The 14055-nt window shown below is 34.2% G+C and overlaps 1 protein-coding gene and 1 pseudogene across 22 annotated transcripts in view; both read left to right on the top strand.

Moving 5' to 3' along the window:
• Window positions 1-14055, top strand: part of St3gal6 (ST3 beta-galactoside alpha-2,3-sialyltransferase 6) — a 58103-nt gene that overhangs the window by 25594 nt on the left and 18454 nt on the right. For 20 of the 22 annotated variants that reach the window (XM_015478603.2, XM_015478606.2, XM_015478599.2 and 17 more), the window contains 4 exons: window positions 3342-3441; window positions 5782-5859; window positions 10523-10626; window positions 11942-12005. In XM_015478603.2, the coding sequence (XP_015334089.2) occupies window positions 3353-3441; window positions 5782-5859; window positions 10523-10626; window positions 11942-12005 (335 nt within the window). In that variant the 5' untranslated portion in view covers window positions 3342-3352. The remainder of the gene's footprint in view (window positions 1-3341; window positions 3442-5781; window positions 5860-10522; window positions 10627-11941; window positions 12006-14055) is intronic. The other 2 variants (XM_048803481.1, XM_048803480.1) reach the window with 1 other exon arrangement.
• Window positions 5866-6876, top strand: LOC107136374 (annotated as a pseudogene).

Raw genomic sequence — 14055 nt, 5'->3', positions numbered from 1 at the left:
ACACAAAGCATTGGGGATCTGCATATTCAATAACTGTCTGCTTAGCCTCTTCTTTGTGACAGTGCTATGTTAGAAGTACTAAAAATAAAATGCTAGAGAAGACAGACAGGACCTGCTTTTGTGGCACTTGCTGTCTTGTGGGAGTACTAACTCTACCATCTGTTATGGTCTATGCAGTTCAGGAAATCTGTTATTTCTTTTTCCCTCCATGGTTCTGTACTGTGTCCTAGAGCAGTGTTTCTCAAACTTTTCTGTACGTAAGAATCAAATTGGAGGAAGCTTGTAGGGACTCCAGAATCTGCATGCTAACACCCTTCACCCCACTGGTGCTAACCCTTGAATGCTGCCCTAGAGCTGCCTTCCTTTCACTGCTGTGTGAGTTGACCCTTCCAAAACTGCACACACCAGCAGGGCACCATAAGGAGGTTTCAGATTAGAATTTTCTCTAATGCATTTTATCTTGAGATGACAGGATGACACCAGGAATAGAACTCTGAAAGGGTCAGACTGAAAATCTATTTCTTTTTCCCTTGAACTGTGTGATCTGAGACAAGTTTAGAAACTTTCATTTCCTTATTCATCAAGAAAATCATATCTGAACACCCATTTGACAAGCATATTTTGAGCCAGGTGTGAGCCAAATGATAGACATTCAAGCTTTGTATGAACTTCAAAGCTCCATACAAATAAAATATATGTTTTTTATTAAAATGGAGGAAACACCATTGCCACAATTGAGCTAAGTTCAGAGTTTGAGAAGAAATAGATATTTGACCTTTGCTAATGAGCTCTACTTCCCTCTCTGCCCTTTATCCACCCTGAAGAGGAATGATTGCATTGTGATAAACTTAGTCAAAGATGTTGTAGGGCCCCTGGTTTCAGAACCACCTGCAGCCCCTAAACTGGCATCTGTCGTGTTCAATGTCAAGATCTTGAAACATGTTTGTACGGGCAATTGAAGCTGTATTCCAAGGCCTTAGGTATTTTTGAAAGCAAACACCCTATGTTAAATTCCAACTGGTTTTCCTTTGATTGCTTTTCACAAAGCAAGATGGTCATCCATTTATAGAATTTTAATTACAGAACTCATTTATTTGTGTTAGCTTTTTCCTGTGAACAAGCAGAGGAACCATACATGTTTATCACAAGGATATCCTGGCTGACCCTGGTCTACTTTGCAATTTGAATATCAAAGCTTTAAATTGGCCATGAAATACTAGAGAGTAGCCAAGCTTCCTACTTTAAAAAAAAAAAAAAATTTTTTCTGGTGCTATGGCTCTTCAAGAGTAGGTTCATTTTACTTTTGAAGGAAAAAAGAATGCTCTCTCACACTTATTTATTTTCAGTTAAACCACATTTTTACTGAATGAAAAACAACAAAACAAAAACCTTACCCATAACTCCATGCTCTGTAATACATAAATTGCCCAAAGAATATGTTTGGGGGGTTAGATATATGAATTTTAAATGCTGACTTTTAAAATCTAGGCCTTTATACATTTTCTTATCTTAGATAGAAATAAAATTTGCAGATACTGATAAGTTGCATCCTTGTTGGATATTTACATAAATGATATTATTCCTAGTAGAAATATAAATGCTTAATTTGAACAATTTAAGCAAGTTGTTGGTTGACTATTTTGGCCAATGATAAATTGCCTTCCAGGACAGTGTAATAATCCAATGAAGTAGAGGGTGTGCTCTCACTTGCAAATATGTGAGGACGCTTGGGTTGCAAGAAGCAAACTAGTTTACCTAAGGCCACCCAAGCTTCATGTGCAGTGGGGCTGTGAATCGTGTCTTCTGATCTCCAGATAATGTTAATTCTTCATAAGAATCATGTCTACTAAATTAGAAGTATGTGCAAACTGAAGTTTGTTCCTTTAATTTATTTGTTTATTTGCTTTCTCCTGACATAGCATTCATTTCTAACTACTGTATAATAGTGACATATGGGAGTGGTGGCTGCACAGAGCAATAGCTAACAGCAAGAGAGGAGTCAGAGAAATCTCAGCCAAATAATTATTGCAGTTTAGGACTGTTTAGCAAGTAAACCCACACCCTCTTTAGCTCCAGAGAGTCGCAACTCTAAAATGCCTAGCACAAATATAATGTTTGTTAAGATTATCTTGCCTCACCAAGAAAAGCTCAAATTATATTTAGTGTATTCCACTTAAAAAGACAAGGAGGTGCTTTTCATTTTTCAGTTGAACTTATTTTTTTCCATATTGTTATGAGTACATTACAACTGTACATAATGGTGGGATTCATTGTTATGTATTTAAACAAACACAATTGCACTTGAACTTATTTACCATTGAAAGTGTGTCAACATTATGTTATTTGGAAATGTATCCAACCAAACTCCCACTTCCTATTCTGCATCGCTGTAATTGAGATTAACAGATATGGATAGGAGTTAGAATAGAGACACATACAATTGTTTAGATGAACTATAAACTAGGTAAGGGAGGCAGAGAAATAGCATAGCTATTTAAAGTCACATGCACTAAAATAGAAGATTTATTATGAAGCCATATATCAAATTTGTCTTTTGCATTCAATTACATATGAAAGTGGGAGTTTTTCATTTCCATTTTTGAAGCAAAGAGTAGGTGATTAGACAAATGTGTTAGAGTGGATTATAAAAAAATATATTCTAAGAGGGTTTTTTCCACTTACATTCTAGAAAGAAATGTGTTCAGATTTTTGTCTGCACATGTGCAGTGAACTATACTGATTCATTACCAAAAATAAGCAAGAAATTAGGTCAATATACCTGTGTAGAAAAATTGGTTGTCTAAATGTACATAAAAATTGAGGATGTCAGAAATATTTTTCAGTAGATGTTTATCCTGAGGTTTTTCAAAATTAGAAAGACCCATGAAAATTATAAGGTATGACATTTAAAAGCCATTTTAGGCTCTGAATAAATGTAATTCTTATTCACATCTTAAGGCATATATTCACTTTATATTGAGAAGGAGAAAATGGATATTCAATGTTTCTGAAAAAAATTTGATATAGACATGTTATAAAATTTTGTTCTGAAGGAACTTTTCTTTCTAACTTAAGAAAGTATTAGGTAAGTCCCTAGTTTTGAATCCATTAACTGTTTATTGGTCTAAACACATACCATATTGTATTGATTAGCTGATAAGAGGAGAAGCAGAAAAAAGATATTCTCATTCTGCACATTGAATATTTTCAAATTTACAAATCTACATTGTTTTCTTTTGTTCCCCTTATGTATATTTATTTGCTGTGACTTTATATTTGAAACATTGTGAAAAACTTTCTAACATTCTTCCCATTTCTTTGGACTTTGTCTTGTATTTCAGGTGGGCCAGCCATGAGAGGGTACCTCGTGGCCATATTCCTCAGTGCTGTTTTTCTCTATTATGTACTGCATTGTATATTGTGGGGAACAAATGTTTATGGGTAAGTTTCATTTTTGCTACTTAAACATAATTCCCAAACTAGACTTTCATACAAACTTACTCCTCAAATTATAGGAGAGGGACTTAAGCATTGTAATATTTTGTATCTTTTCTAAGTTTCCATTAAAATTTGGGGTCTAACCATTCAGTATCCTATAGATTAGTATCTCTAACAATTTGAAAATTTATAAATAACACTACATTTTACTGACTCTCCAGTGAAGCAGTAGTGGTAACAATCTTTGGGACATAATATTTGCATTTATACGATAGTTCATCTCCTTGAATTAATGGAGTAATTCTTATTCTCAGTGGCATTTGACTTTTAGGGCCTAAAATGCTTAGATAAGAGATTGTTGATAAAATGTAAACACTACATTTGGTTTTCTTTGTTTAAAAATATTTGATGAATGATGATATATATATTTTAAAAAATAACTTGACTTGATAATATCAACCCCCAAACTTTGAATAGGCACAGATAACTTTACTGTAAAAAAAAAAAAAATCTCCATAAGTAAGTTTTATCTTTCTCCCCTTTGTCAGTCCTTTAGCTAGGAATAAAGTTTTGATGACCTTTAAATCCTAAATGGAGGGCAACACAAAATTAACTCAAAATACACTCCATGGCAACTTGCTGTCTTAGACAAAGGAGTATTTTTTGTCAACTTTTCAATACTAAGTCTTAGAGCTTAGATTATGCTTCTAGCTTATGCTTACTAGATAAAAATATTAATGGTTCTATAACTAATTTCTATAACTAACTAATTGGAAAACAATTACAGTGCTTTTCTTGGAAGGAAGTTAGGCAAATGGCTACTGAAAAAAAAACAAAAACAATAACAATGCCCCTGGGCTAGAGAGCTCTAAGGTCTATTATCCATTCCATGATGATTACCCATCAGTGGTCTCTCCCTCCATCTCTGTCATATCCTTTCTATCCCACTCTTAGTAGTGAAAGACAAAAAACAGAGAAAACAAAAAACTATTAAATTGTTACTTTCCTCTAGATCCTATTATTTGTCACAGGGGAAAGGACAAAATAATAAAAAGGGTCAAATACAACACAGTCTTTTGTCATCTAACTTGAGGCGTATCTAAGCTAAGCAAACACATTCTTACAATCATAGAAAGTACCCAGGGGAGTTACCTCAAATGTGTGTGTGCACCATGAGCTTGATTCCTTCAAAAAATATTTAAGATGGTAATTGTTTTTGCTTTAACAGACACCCGAAGTTTGACTTTGCAATATCCTAAAGTAGTTTGTTTTTGGTTTTAATGACCTTTGAAGTCTAATGATATATATCCCATTTTCCTCTAAATATAAGTCAGTGTTTGTGGCCTGATGTGCTGTTCTACCATATTTATGTTTGTATCTTTCTTATTTGTTAATCAAAGGGTCCTTGCCATTTGTGGTACTCAACAAGATGTTTCCCTGCATAAGGACTTTATGAGCTTTTTAGATCAGAAACCTATTTCAATATTTTAAATATAAAATCTTCTAACAATGGAGATTTTGTATTTAAATATAGAAAATTATGTTTATCCATAAATGGGTTAGTCTGTTTCTTTCAGTTTGAATCCTATTGATTATAGAAGAAAATTGATTATTTTTATATCATTTCTTCACATCGTTGATAATTGTCAGTTAGGTTTTTATATTAAGCTATTTTCTTCTTTCCCAGCTAGTCTGGATCCTGCTACCCTCCACCCCTTTGGTTCATTTTCATTGTTGTTCTCTGTCATGTTTCACAATACCCTTTTAAATTTCGGAGACAAGTACTCCATTCAGGAGTCACACAAGGGCCTAACCTGTGCCAAGAATAGAGAAGCATTAGATAAGATTCCAAATGCTGTGATTTATGGAGTCCCCAGGATCACGAGGCAAAAAGCCTATTGAAACTGCTCAGGTCAGGTGTTTTTGTGATGTTCCCTGTTGGTAGGCGGCCCTAGATGTGGCATGGTAGATGATAATCATGTGCCCTTGGAGTGAGTTTGGTTTCTCTGGCTCTTGAGAGAGTCTAAAAATGGATCGTGGTTTTGGCTTCTACCACGGTAACCCTATCCCTTCTCTGAGAGTCCTTTGACTCACTGCTCTTTGAACCACTTCTTGGGTTGCTAGTCACCTTGGCCTTTTCCACACTCCCTTGCCTTATACTCGAAGATCCTCAAGTGTGCATGGGACTTAGAGAGGGTCAGAACTCAGGGCTGCAGGGAGGCTTTTGACCCCCTGCCCAATAGCCTGTCAGTGGTGGCAACGAGCAGGCTCCCAGGCATTTGGCTTCCTTTTGGGCATGCTTCCAGGTCTTGCTTTCTGACAGACACTATTTTTGTCTTCTAGGGTACCACCTATAGAAATGAAGCACCGAAATAAGATCCAGCCTTGTTTATCAAAGCCAGCTTTTGCATCTCTCTTGAGGTAAAGATAAATAGACAAAATAAAGTGTTAAAAAAAAAAAAAACCTGTGGCATACAAAATGTTCATATTTGCAATTGTTTTCAACACTGGTTTACAATTTTTTTTTTCATACAAATCTTAACAGTGTAAGGTGGGCACACCATAGTTAAGGAAGAGCTTGAATATCCTGTCTCTTTTTTGTGCTTTTAGTCAGAGCTCTGCACACATTTTAAGAAAAGGCACCAAAGAACTCAATCAGACCGGTATTCTTTCCACACAACTAAGATTAGAGAGGTGTTATTTAGGTTTGGTCATAAAAATGGTAAGTATTCTTTAGGTTGTATTTCCCCCACCTTGTTCCCAAGCTATTTTCACTCTTATTATTTTGTGGTTTCTTCTCCTTTGCCTCTAAGTCAAACTTTACGATTAGAAATTTTGGTCCTTGTTCTGTGAAATACCTTTGGCTGTGAATCTGTGTTTTTCTCGTCTCTTCCTGTTTGAACATGGTATGGACAAAAGCAGACAGTGTCCCAGATAAGTGGTAGCTTCTCAAGCTCCAAGAAAGGTCCTTGGTTCCTTCACCTCTGCCACTAATTCTACATTGCTTTCATCAAGGAAAGCTGGAAATAAGTATGCAGGAGGGAATCTAGTTTGTATATGTCCAACTCCCCAGTGGCAAAAAGGAAATGGAAAATTCTTCAGGCTGCCCCTAAAGATTCTGAAAAGGAGAATCAGATTCCTGAAGAGGTAGGAAGCAGTGGCTTAGGAAAAGCAAAGAGGACAGTATGACCTTTGCAACTTCACCACACAGATGATGAAAAAGAATAGGACTTATTCATTGTCTTTGAATGATGTCTCCTGTTTACTCTGGTTTTCTAATGTGTAAATTTGCATATTTATGTTTGTTCAATAATCTTTGTTGAATAGGCATTTAATTTTAAAAGTGAGGCTAAAGTTTATTCAAAAACAAGTTATGAAATTGGAGAATTTGTAAAAATTACAGTTGCTTAGGTTAATATTCAATTTAATATAGTATATTGGTTCTTTTACCTATTATAAAGCTTCTTGTTCTTGCTAACATTAAATCAATGCATAATGTCCTATTTACTAATGTCCTGTGTTTGAGATTTGCTTAAGTCTTTATACTGATGCCATTTATATTGACATCTGGGCATTGAAATGATGCTATGCTAAAAACCAGAGTTAGAGCTTTGCACATTAAAAAAATCATATTAATTAAACTTAATTTCTGTAATTTTTCTGAGAGGGATCCAAAGATATTACCTTGCAAAATTTTGGATGGATATGGAAAAAGTCAAGGACAATTTAGCCTTGAGAGTTTAGACAATTGATAATCAAAGTTTCTAAAGCAACAAAAAGACAAAATATTAAATATTTTGAATCAGGAAATAAGATTCCATAAACCACATTAATAGGGAGAAATTTTTCTTGGCTATGTATTTGATTTAATATCATAATATATTACCCTTTGCACCTATACTTTTAAAGTTGGAAATCAATAAAGCATGACAGGCCAATCATGCCATAAGCACAGAGCTGTGGAAAGTCCTTAGCATTTTCACTATATATCTCACTTAACCAGTTGTATAACTGAAGAAGTTAAAACTGATGTTCTTGCTTTCCTAGCACTTTCTGATTACTGACAAACTATCAGTTTTCAAAATTAACCATGTTTTAACAGGCATGTTTTTCTGAAATTTTAAATAAGAGTACTTATTTTCACAATAAAAAAAAATTTTTCCTTGACTTCTACTCACTTTTAGTAAATGGCATAGAATGCAAATAATAATTAATCTATATGCAATGTAAATAATGACTTTTTGTTGTAGTTGTCAGGATTTTCACAGTGTTTTTTTTTTTTTTATCCACACATGTACTTCTGTGTATCTTGACTTTGATAGATTGCTGGTCAAAAGTCTTCTAGATAATAAAAAAAAAGAGACATAATTAATCATGTTTAATTGTATAAAATGGATGTAAAATCTTCAGCATTTTTCTCATTAAGCATCCCAGAATTCAGAATTTCTTTTACTATATTATGAGACTATGTCTTCCCATTACTGGTTCTTAACCTTTGGGGCCACAGACCCTTTTAAATCAGTCAGCTCTGAAAAACTGAAGATACGTACAAATTTTTTGTACATGATTACATGCAATGGCTGTTTGTAGTCTTTCCATGGGTGTATGTCCAGGTTGGGCCACTACAAAACTAGAAGAGTGTGTTTATGCTTTTTGACTATGACTCATAATAAAGACATTTCACTTGAACACAGTACACATATGTATTTAGAATAAGAAAAAAACCCAATATTTTACCCTTACTATCCAAGATATACTGTGTTCTGTTCTGTTCATATTTTTTGAAATATGCTGATCATTACTCCAAAAATTGATTTCATAAGCCACATATAGGTGGCAGATAATATGCTACTCTAGAATCAAGGTACTCTATAACTTTAATTAAAAAATGGATATTTACATCTTGAGAAAACCCCAAAAGGTTAAATAAAGTGTGTATACAAAGTACATATGTTCAGCAGATCTGTAAGTCTGTCATCTAAGGGACAAGTAGATTTGTACTTGTCAGATGAGCATTATTCTCTGAGCATAGTCCCCTAGAGCTTGCCATTTTCTCAGAAAGAGGAATTATTAGTATCAATCAGGAAGTTGCACATAGAAACCTGGAGAGTTATAATGTGGACACCTTTCTTTAGATTTCAGTTTGCACATGGATTTCAGCTTCGTCGTGTGCAGGTTAGTGACTCCAGATGAGTTACTTCACTTTTCATACCTTTAGTTTCTTCACCTACATTGACTAATGCACTTTACCTGCCCTGCCAGGCTTTTCACCAATAACTGTCATGGAAATATAATGTAATAAATATGTTGTAATATAATATTATATACTGTAATATATATTTATATGTACAATATATATACAATGTATCATGTTACAGTGTATATACACTCTAATATATACAATGTGACAATTACAATAAGTAGTCATTACTCTGTACATAGATTATTAATTATTTGCATTCTATGTAGTTCACTAAAAGTCAGTAAAAGGGAAAATTTCTAATCAATGTGATATCTTACAATGTAACATGTAACACAGTATTTTGTGATATGATGCACTGCAGTATATGCAATGTAATATAATTATTACAGATAAAGCTAATACTTATTGATCCCCTGAAATGTCTGAAATATGATATCAAACAATTATTTCACTTAGAAATAAATAAAAGTCACCTAGTCCAAGATCCAACTGGAAATAGACATTAGTCATTAGTTAGCATCAGTGTTCCTATTGCTAACTCCAAGCAAGAGTCTTTTATTGGTGCAGTTAACTAGGGTTCAATTTTCCAAAGAAGACTGGGAAGCTCAGGAGCCTTCTCTCAAGGTTAAATCAGGTGACCTGATATTTCCTCTTCCCAAGGCAGATCCTAGGCTTAAGATCAACACTGATATAGAAATGACATTTGCAGGTTGACTGGCTCTTGAGACTGCTATCACTATCACAGCTGAATCTGGGACATCATAGCTGGAGCAGAGAGGACTGGTCTCACCTACTTTCCTTCTCCTGAATGCAGTGTCATTTCGTAATTCAGCTCTGAAAACATTAAGCTCCTTTGACTTGCTCCTGAGTGACAAAGCCAGGATAAAATTGAGGCTCTCTCACTCTTCCTGAGTCTTACATTTTGTCATGCAGCCCTCTGAAGCCCCTGTATCACTCTGATCTCCACCTGCAATTTTTAGACTAAGCACAAAACTCATGATGTGGCAGGAGAGATGATGGCAGGTGTGGGACTGTGGTTAGGATTAGCTATATTTGTCCTGCAGCGTGTAAGTACCAGCCAGTCCTTGTGCTGGGTGAAAGCAGCATTTTAATATGAACTTTAAGATCCTTTCAAAAATCTCATTTTTTTTTTCTGATTCATAAGAATCCCAAAAGATTGATTTGGAGGGCTGGGGAAGTACTTCAGTGGTAGAACTTACCTAGCATGCACAAAGCCCTTGGTCCAATCCCCAGCACAGGAAAAAAAAAAATGAAATTTATTTAATCATTTTGTTAAATATGCTAAACTCTGTGTCAGGCACTAAAAATAAGAAAAACAGAGGCTATTCCTATGCTGATCAAGCTTTCTCTCTTGTCCAGAGGGTTGGGGGTTGCCTTCAGTGCAAAGCAGGCAGTAAGAAGATGAATGCTCACATTCTTGTTCTTGGGTAAATCTTAATTTAATGACATTAGGGAAGAGTTATGTTCTAGCTCCATCTACTTTTTAATATGTTTTTACAGCTGAGACAACAACATACAAATGGTCCTTTTAACATTTAGGAATGACTTAGTATCAGTACCTTTATTACTTCCCTTTGTTCCTTCCTGGCTATTCTTTGATTGCTTGGTGCTGTTTTAAAATTTTGTTTTCACCTCCACTGTAACAAAATTTTGTTCTCAGTACTTGGAAAGTGTTTCCATTCCAGTGTGTAGCTCCACTGCATATTCCATTCTATGTAATATCTAATACTGCCTTACATAAAAGATTTTAAAAATACAACTTCAGTTACATGCTATAGTTATTTTCAGTAGTTGTCTGAAAAGCCTGACAATATAGAATGCTCTTTCATAATCAGTTTGTTTTTTTTCCCTTTCTTCCAGGTTTCCTCAGATTCACCCCTTTTTGTGTGTGTCTGATTTTAGGAATACTGCTATAGTCACTGGTAGTGATCAGTTTTATTTGCCCTATGGGACAAAAAGATCAGGTCAGTAGCAGTATTCTGAACCTTTCCTGTTAAGTTTGAGTCCTCTTTGATGAGAACCACATGTTTGTATAATTCCAAGGCCTTTTAATCTTTCTGCCTCCTAATGATTCCTAAGGGATACAACTGGGGGGATGGGATAAAGGGAATTATATTTTGAAACAGAAATATCCCTTGCTTTTGAGTTTAAGTAATTAAGACGATAGATTTTTGTTTTTGAGATGCTGTGTTTTACTTTTGTTCTGCCACAGGGTGACTCCTATGAGTTCTATACCTTACTTTATTCCAATTTAGAATTAGCAGGAGGGGCTGAGGATATAACTAAGTGGTAGAGTGCTTGTCAACATGTGTGAGTCCCTGGATTCAATCCCTAGTACCCACCTCCCCATAAAAAGAATTAACAGGATAACCCTGGATGTTAACTTCTTTCCTGTCTCCCCATTTCACCTCTTTTACCTGATTTGTTTTGTTTATTTCATCAGGAAGTTTTAGCTTCTTGATCAGCCTTTTAATTTAACCAGTGGGTATTTCACTTTTGCTAAATTTAGAGGGAATTATTCCATCTCCTAATGACAAAGCACTTTTGCTTTTGCTCATTGAGAACTGATTGGCCATACAAGCTTTAAGTTCTAGATTTTTGGGAGACCTTAAAAACCCAAGATGTGGGGCTGGGGTTGTGACTCAGTAGAGCACTTTCCTAGCATGTGTGAGGGATGATTCTCAGCACCACATATAAATAAATGAATAAAATAAAGGTCCATCAACATCTAATTTTTATACACACACACACACACACACACACACACACACACACACACACACACATATATATATAAAACCGAAGAGTTGACAGGCCTATGCTTTTCTGAGTCAGATTTTAATTTTTTTTGACTGATTCTGCTTATTTTTTGTTTGTTTGATTGTTTTGTGGTTTTTTGGGGTTTTTTTTGTATTTTAAAAATATTTTGCAGAGAATTTGAGAATTGGTTTAAACTTACTCTTGGTTTTAATTTTAATGTCAGTTTCAGAATCATCAGATACTGTTAAATTTTTAATTACTTTTTTGATTGTTTTCAGGTTAAGCATCTTATTTCTTTCTGGGGTTTTGGTGAAGTACATTTAGAGCACTGCCATTTTGAATGTGCTTATGGAGTAGTGTGGGGGTAATTGTAGTTGTATCATTAATTTTTCACACATTAAACCAGATGTGGCCTTACCAGTTGGAAATAGATTTGGGGGGTAGTGAGCAAGGTGGCTTATTAGTTACCTGAGAAGTCATGATTATCTTCTTACTTATAACATTCCATTTCTTTTCTAGAGGCATATTTTAAACTTGCTCTTTCAAAACTGCAGAGTTGTGATCTCTTCGATGAGTTTGACAAGTGAGTTTATTTCCTTGCTTCTCTTTGACTTTTAACTTTAGCTAAGATGGTTCAAAAGATGTGCCCAAAGAGATGAATGTATTTACTCAGGAAAATTCCATAGCACCTGTGTATAATTAAAGCCTTCTTTTTTCCTTTTTCTTCACTACCTCAACAACATGTGATAATTTTTTTTTCCTTTTCCTGTTTTTGATAATAGCCAACTGATAATATTCTGACTGGGTGAGAAGGAATATCTAGTTCTGATTTGTAATTCCTTAATGGCTAACGATGCTGAACAGTGTTTCAGTATTTATTGGCCATTTGTACTTCATTTGAGAAGTATCTATTCAGCTCATTTGTCCATTTATCAACTGGATCGCTTGTTCTTTTTGCCTTAATTTTTTGAGTTCTTTGTATATCCTAGATATTAATCCTCTGTCAGATAGTAATTGACAAGTAGTTTATATTTTTGTTCTTATTACACTTGAAATAAATGAACTACAAACTCAATTTAGAAGTACGTAACTTTTTGACTGAATTTGCAAGTTTTAATGATGAGTAGTGCTCATACTAAGCCAGGACATTTTTAACCCATGGTCACCTTTTTTAAGGTGTTTCTACTTAAGAATTAATTCATACCATTCATGGGTTGTTTCACATATCTTCCCATGCGTCATCCTAACTCCTTCTGTTTCTCTTGTTAAAAAGGTTAACTATTGGATATTGGAAGCTGTTCTCTTCCTTGCCCCCTACTAGAAATATCTTTGAAGGAAGCAGACAGCTTGCGTAGATATATGTTTTTTGACTACAGAGGTTTTAGTTTTTAGAAAATTCTGTTGCTAAGATAACCCTGTACAAATTGAATTTCCAAAGATAGACTTGTTGGCAGGTGGACCCATTTCATAAGGTTTAAGCCACATTTTAGAATTTGGCTGGTGGGCTAACATGAGAATGTGGGTGGTTTAAAAATGTCAGGTGTCTATTAAACATGGGACAATGACAGAATTTCCCTTCTTGCCCAAGAGAATGGATGTGCTGGATGTGCTATTTGGTGGGTGCAGAAGATAGCTGTAGTGGGCCAGGAAGTGAAAGTGAGATAGAGTTTACACAATGGAGCTACAGGAGCAGTGTTAGATTTTGTTAAGGTCTGTCTTTTTTTTTTTTTTTCTGTTGGGGACGCAGATTATTGAAGTGTATATTATGTAATATAATTGATTTATTTTTGTTTGTTATTTTTAATTAATTTTTTATTATAGTTATTAACCAATTAATTGTACAAATTAATGGATTTTGCTGTGGTTTTTCCATAGATACAAAATATTGAACTTTGATCTTGTCTATATTCCTTCCCTCTTCATTCCTACCACCCTTTCCCCTGCTCCTGACCCATCCCCCAATACCTAGTAGTCCCTCTTCTATGTTCAAGTCATCATTTTTGTTTGTTCTGTTTCTCTGTAAGTTTCCATATATGAGAGAAAACATATGATACTTGTTCTTCTTTGTCTGGCTTATTTCACTTAACATGAAGTCTTTCAGTTCTATGCTTCTGCAAATGAAAGGATTTCATTATTCTTTATGGCTGAATACTACTCCATTGTGTATATATATATATATAATTTATATATATATATAATATATATATATAATATATATATTATATATATTATATATATAATATATATTATATATATATTATTATATATTATATATTATTATAATATATATATATTATATATATTATATATATATTATATATATATATAAATCCAGTCATCTTTTGATAGCACCTAAGCTGATTCTATATCTTGGCTACAATTAGCACAAGAATGCAGGTATTTCTTTTCTGTGCTGACTTCATTTCCTTTGGATATATATATACCCAGGAGTGGGATAGCTGGATCATATTGGTAGTTCTATTTTTAGTTTTTTTAAGGAAACTTCATACTGTTTTCCATAGTGGTCATATTAATTTATATTCCCACCAAGAGTGTGCAAGGTTTCCTCTTATTCCACAAACTCACCAAAATTTGTTACTTTTTCTTTTCTTTTTCTTTTTTTTTTTTTTTTT

Source organism: Marmota marmota, unplaced genomic scaffold, assembly GCF_001458135.2.
Source record: "Marmota marmota marmota unplaced genomic scaffold, marMar, whole genome shotgun sequence".
Taxonomy (NCBI): domain Eukaryota; kingdom Metazoa; phylum Chordata; class Mammalia; order Rodentia; family Sciuridae; genus Marmota; species Marmota marmota.
This window is presented reverse-complemented; position numbering and strand designations above follow the sequence as displayed.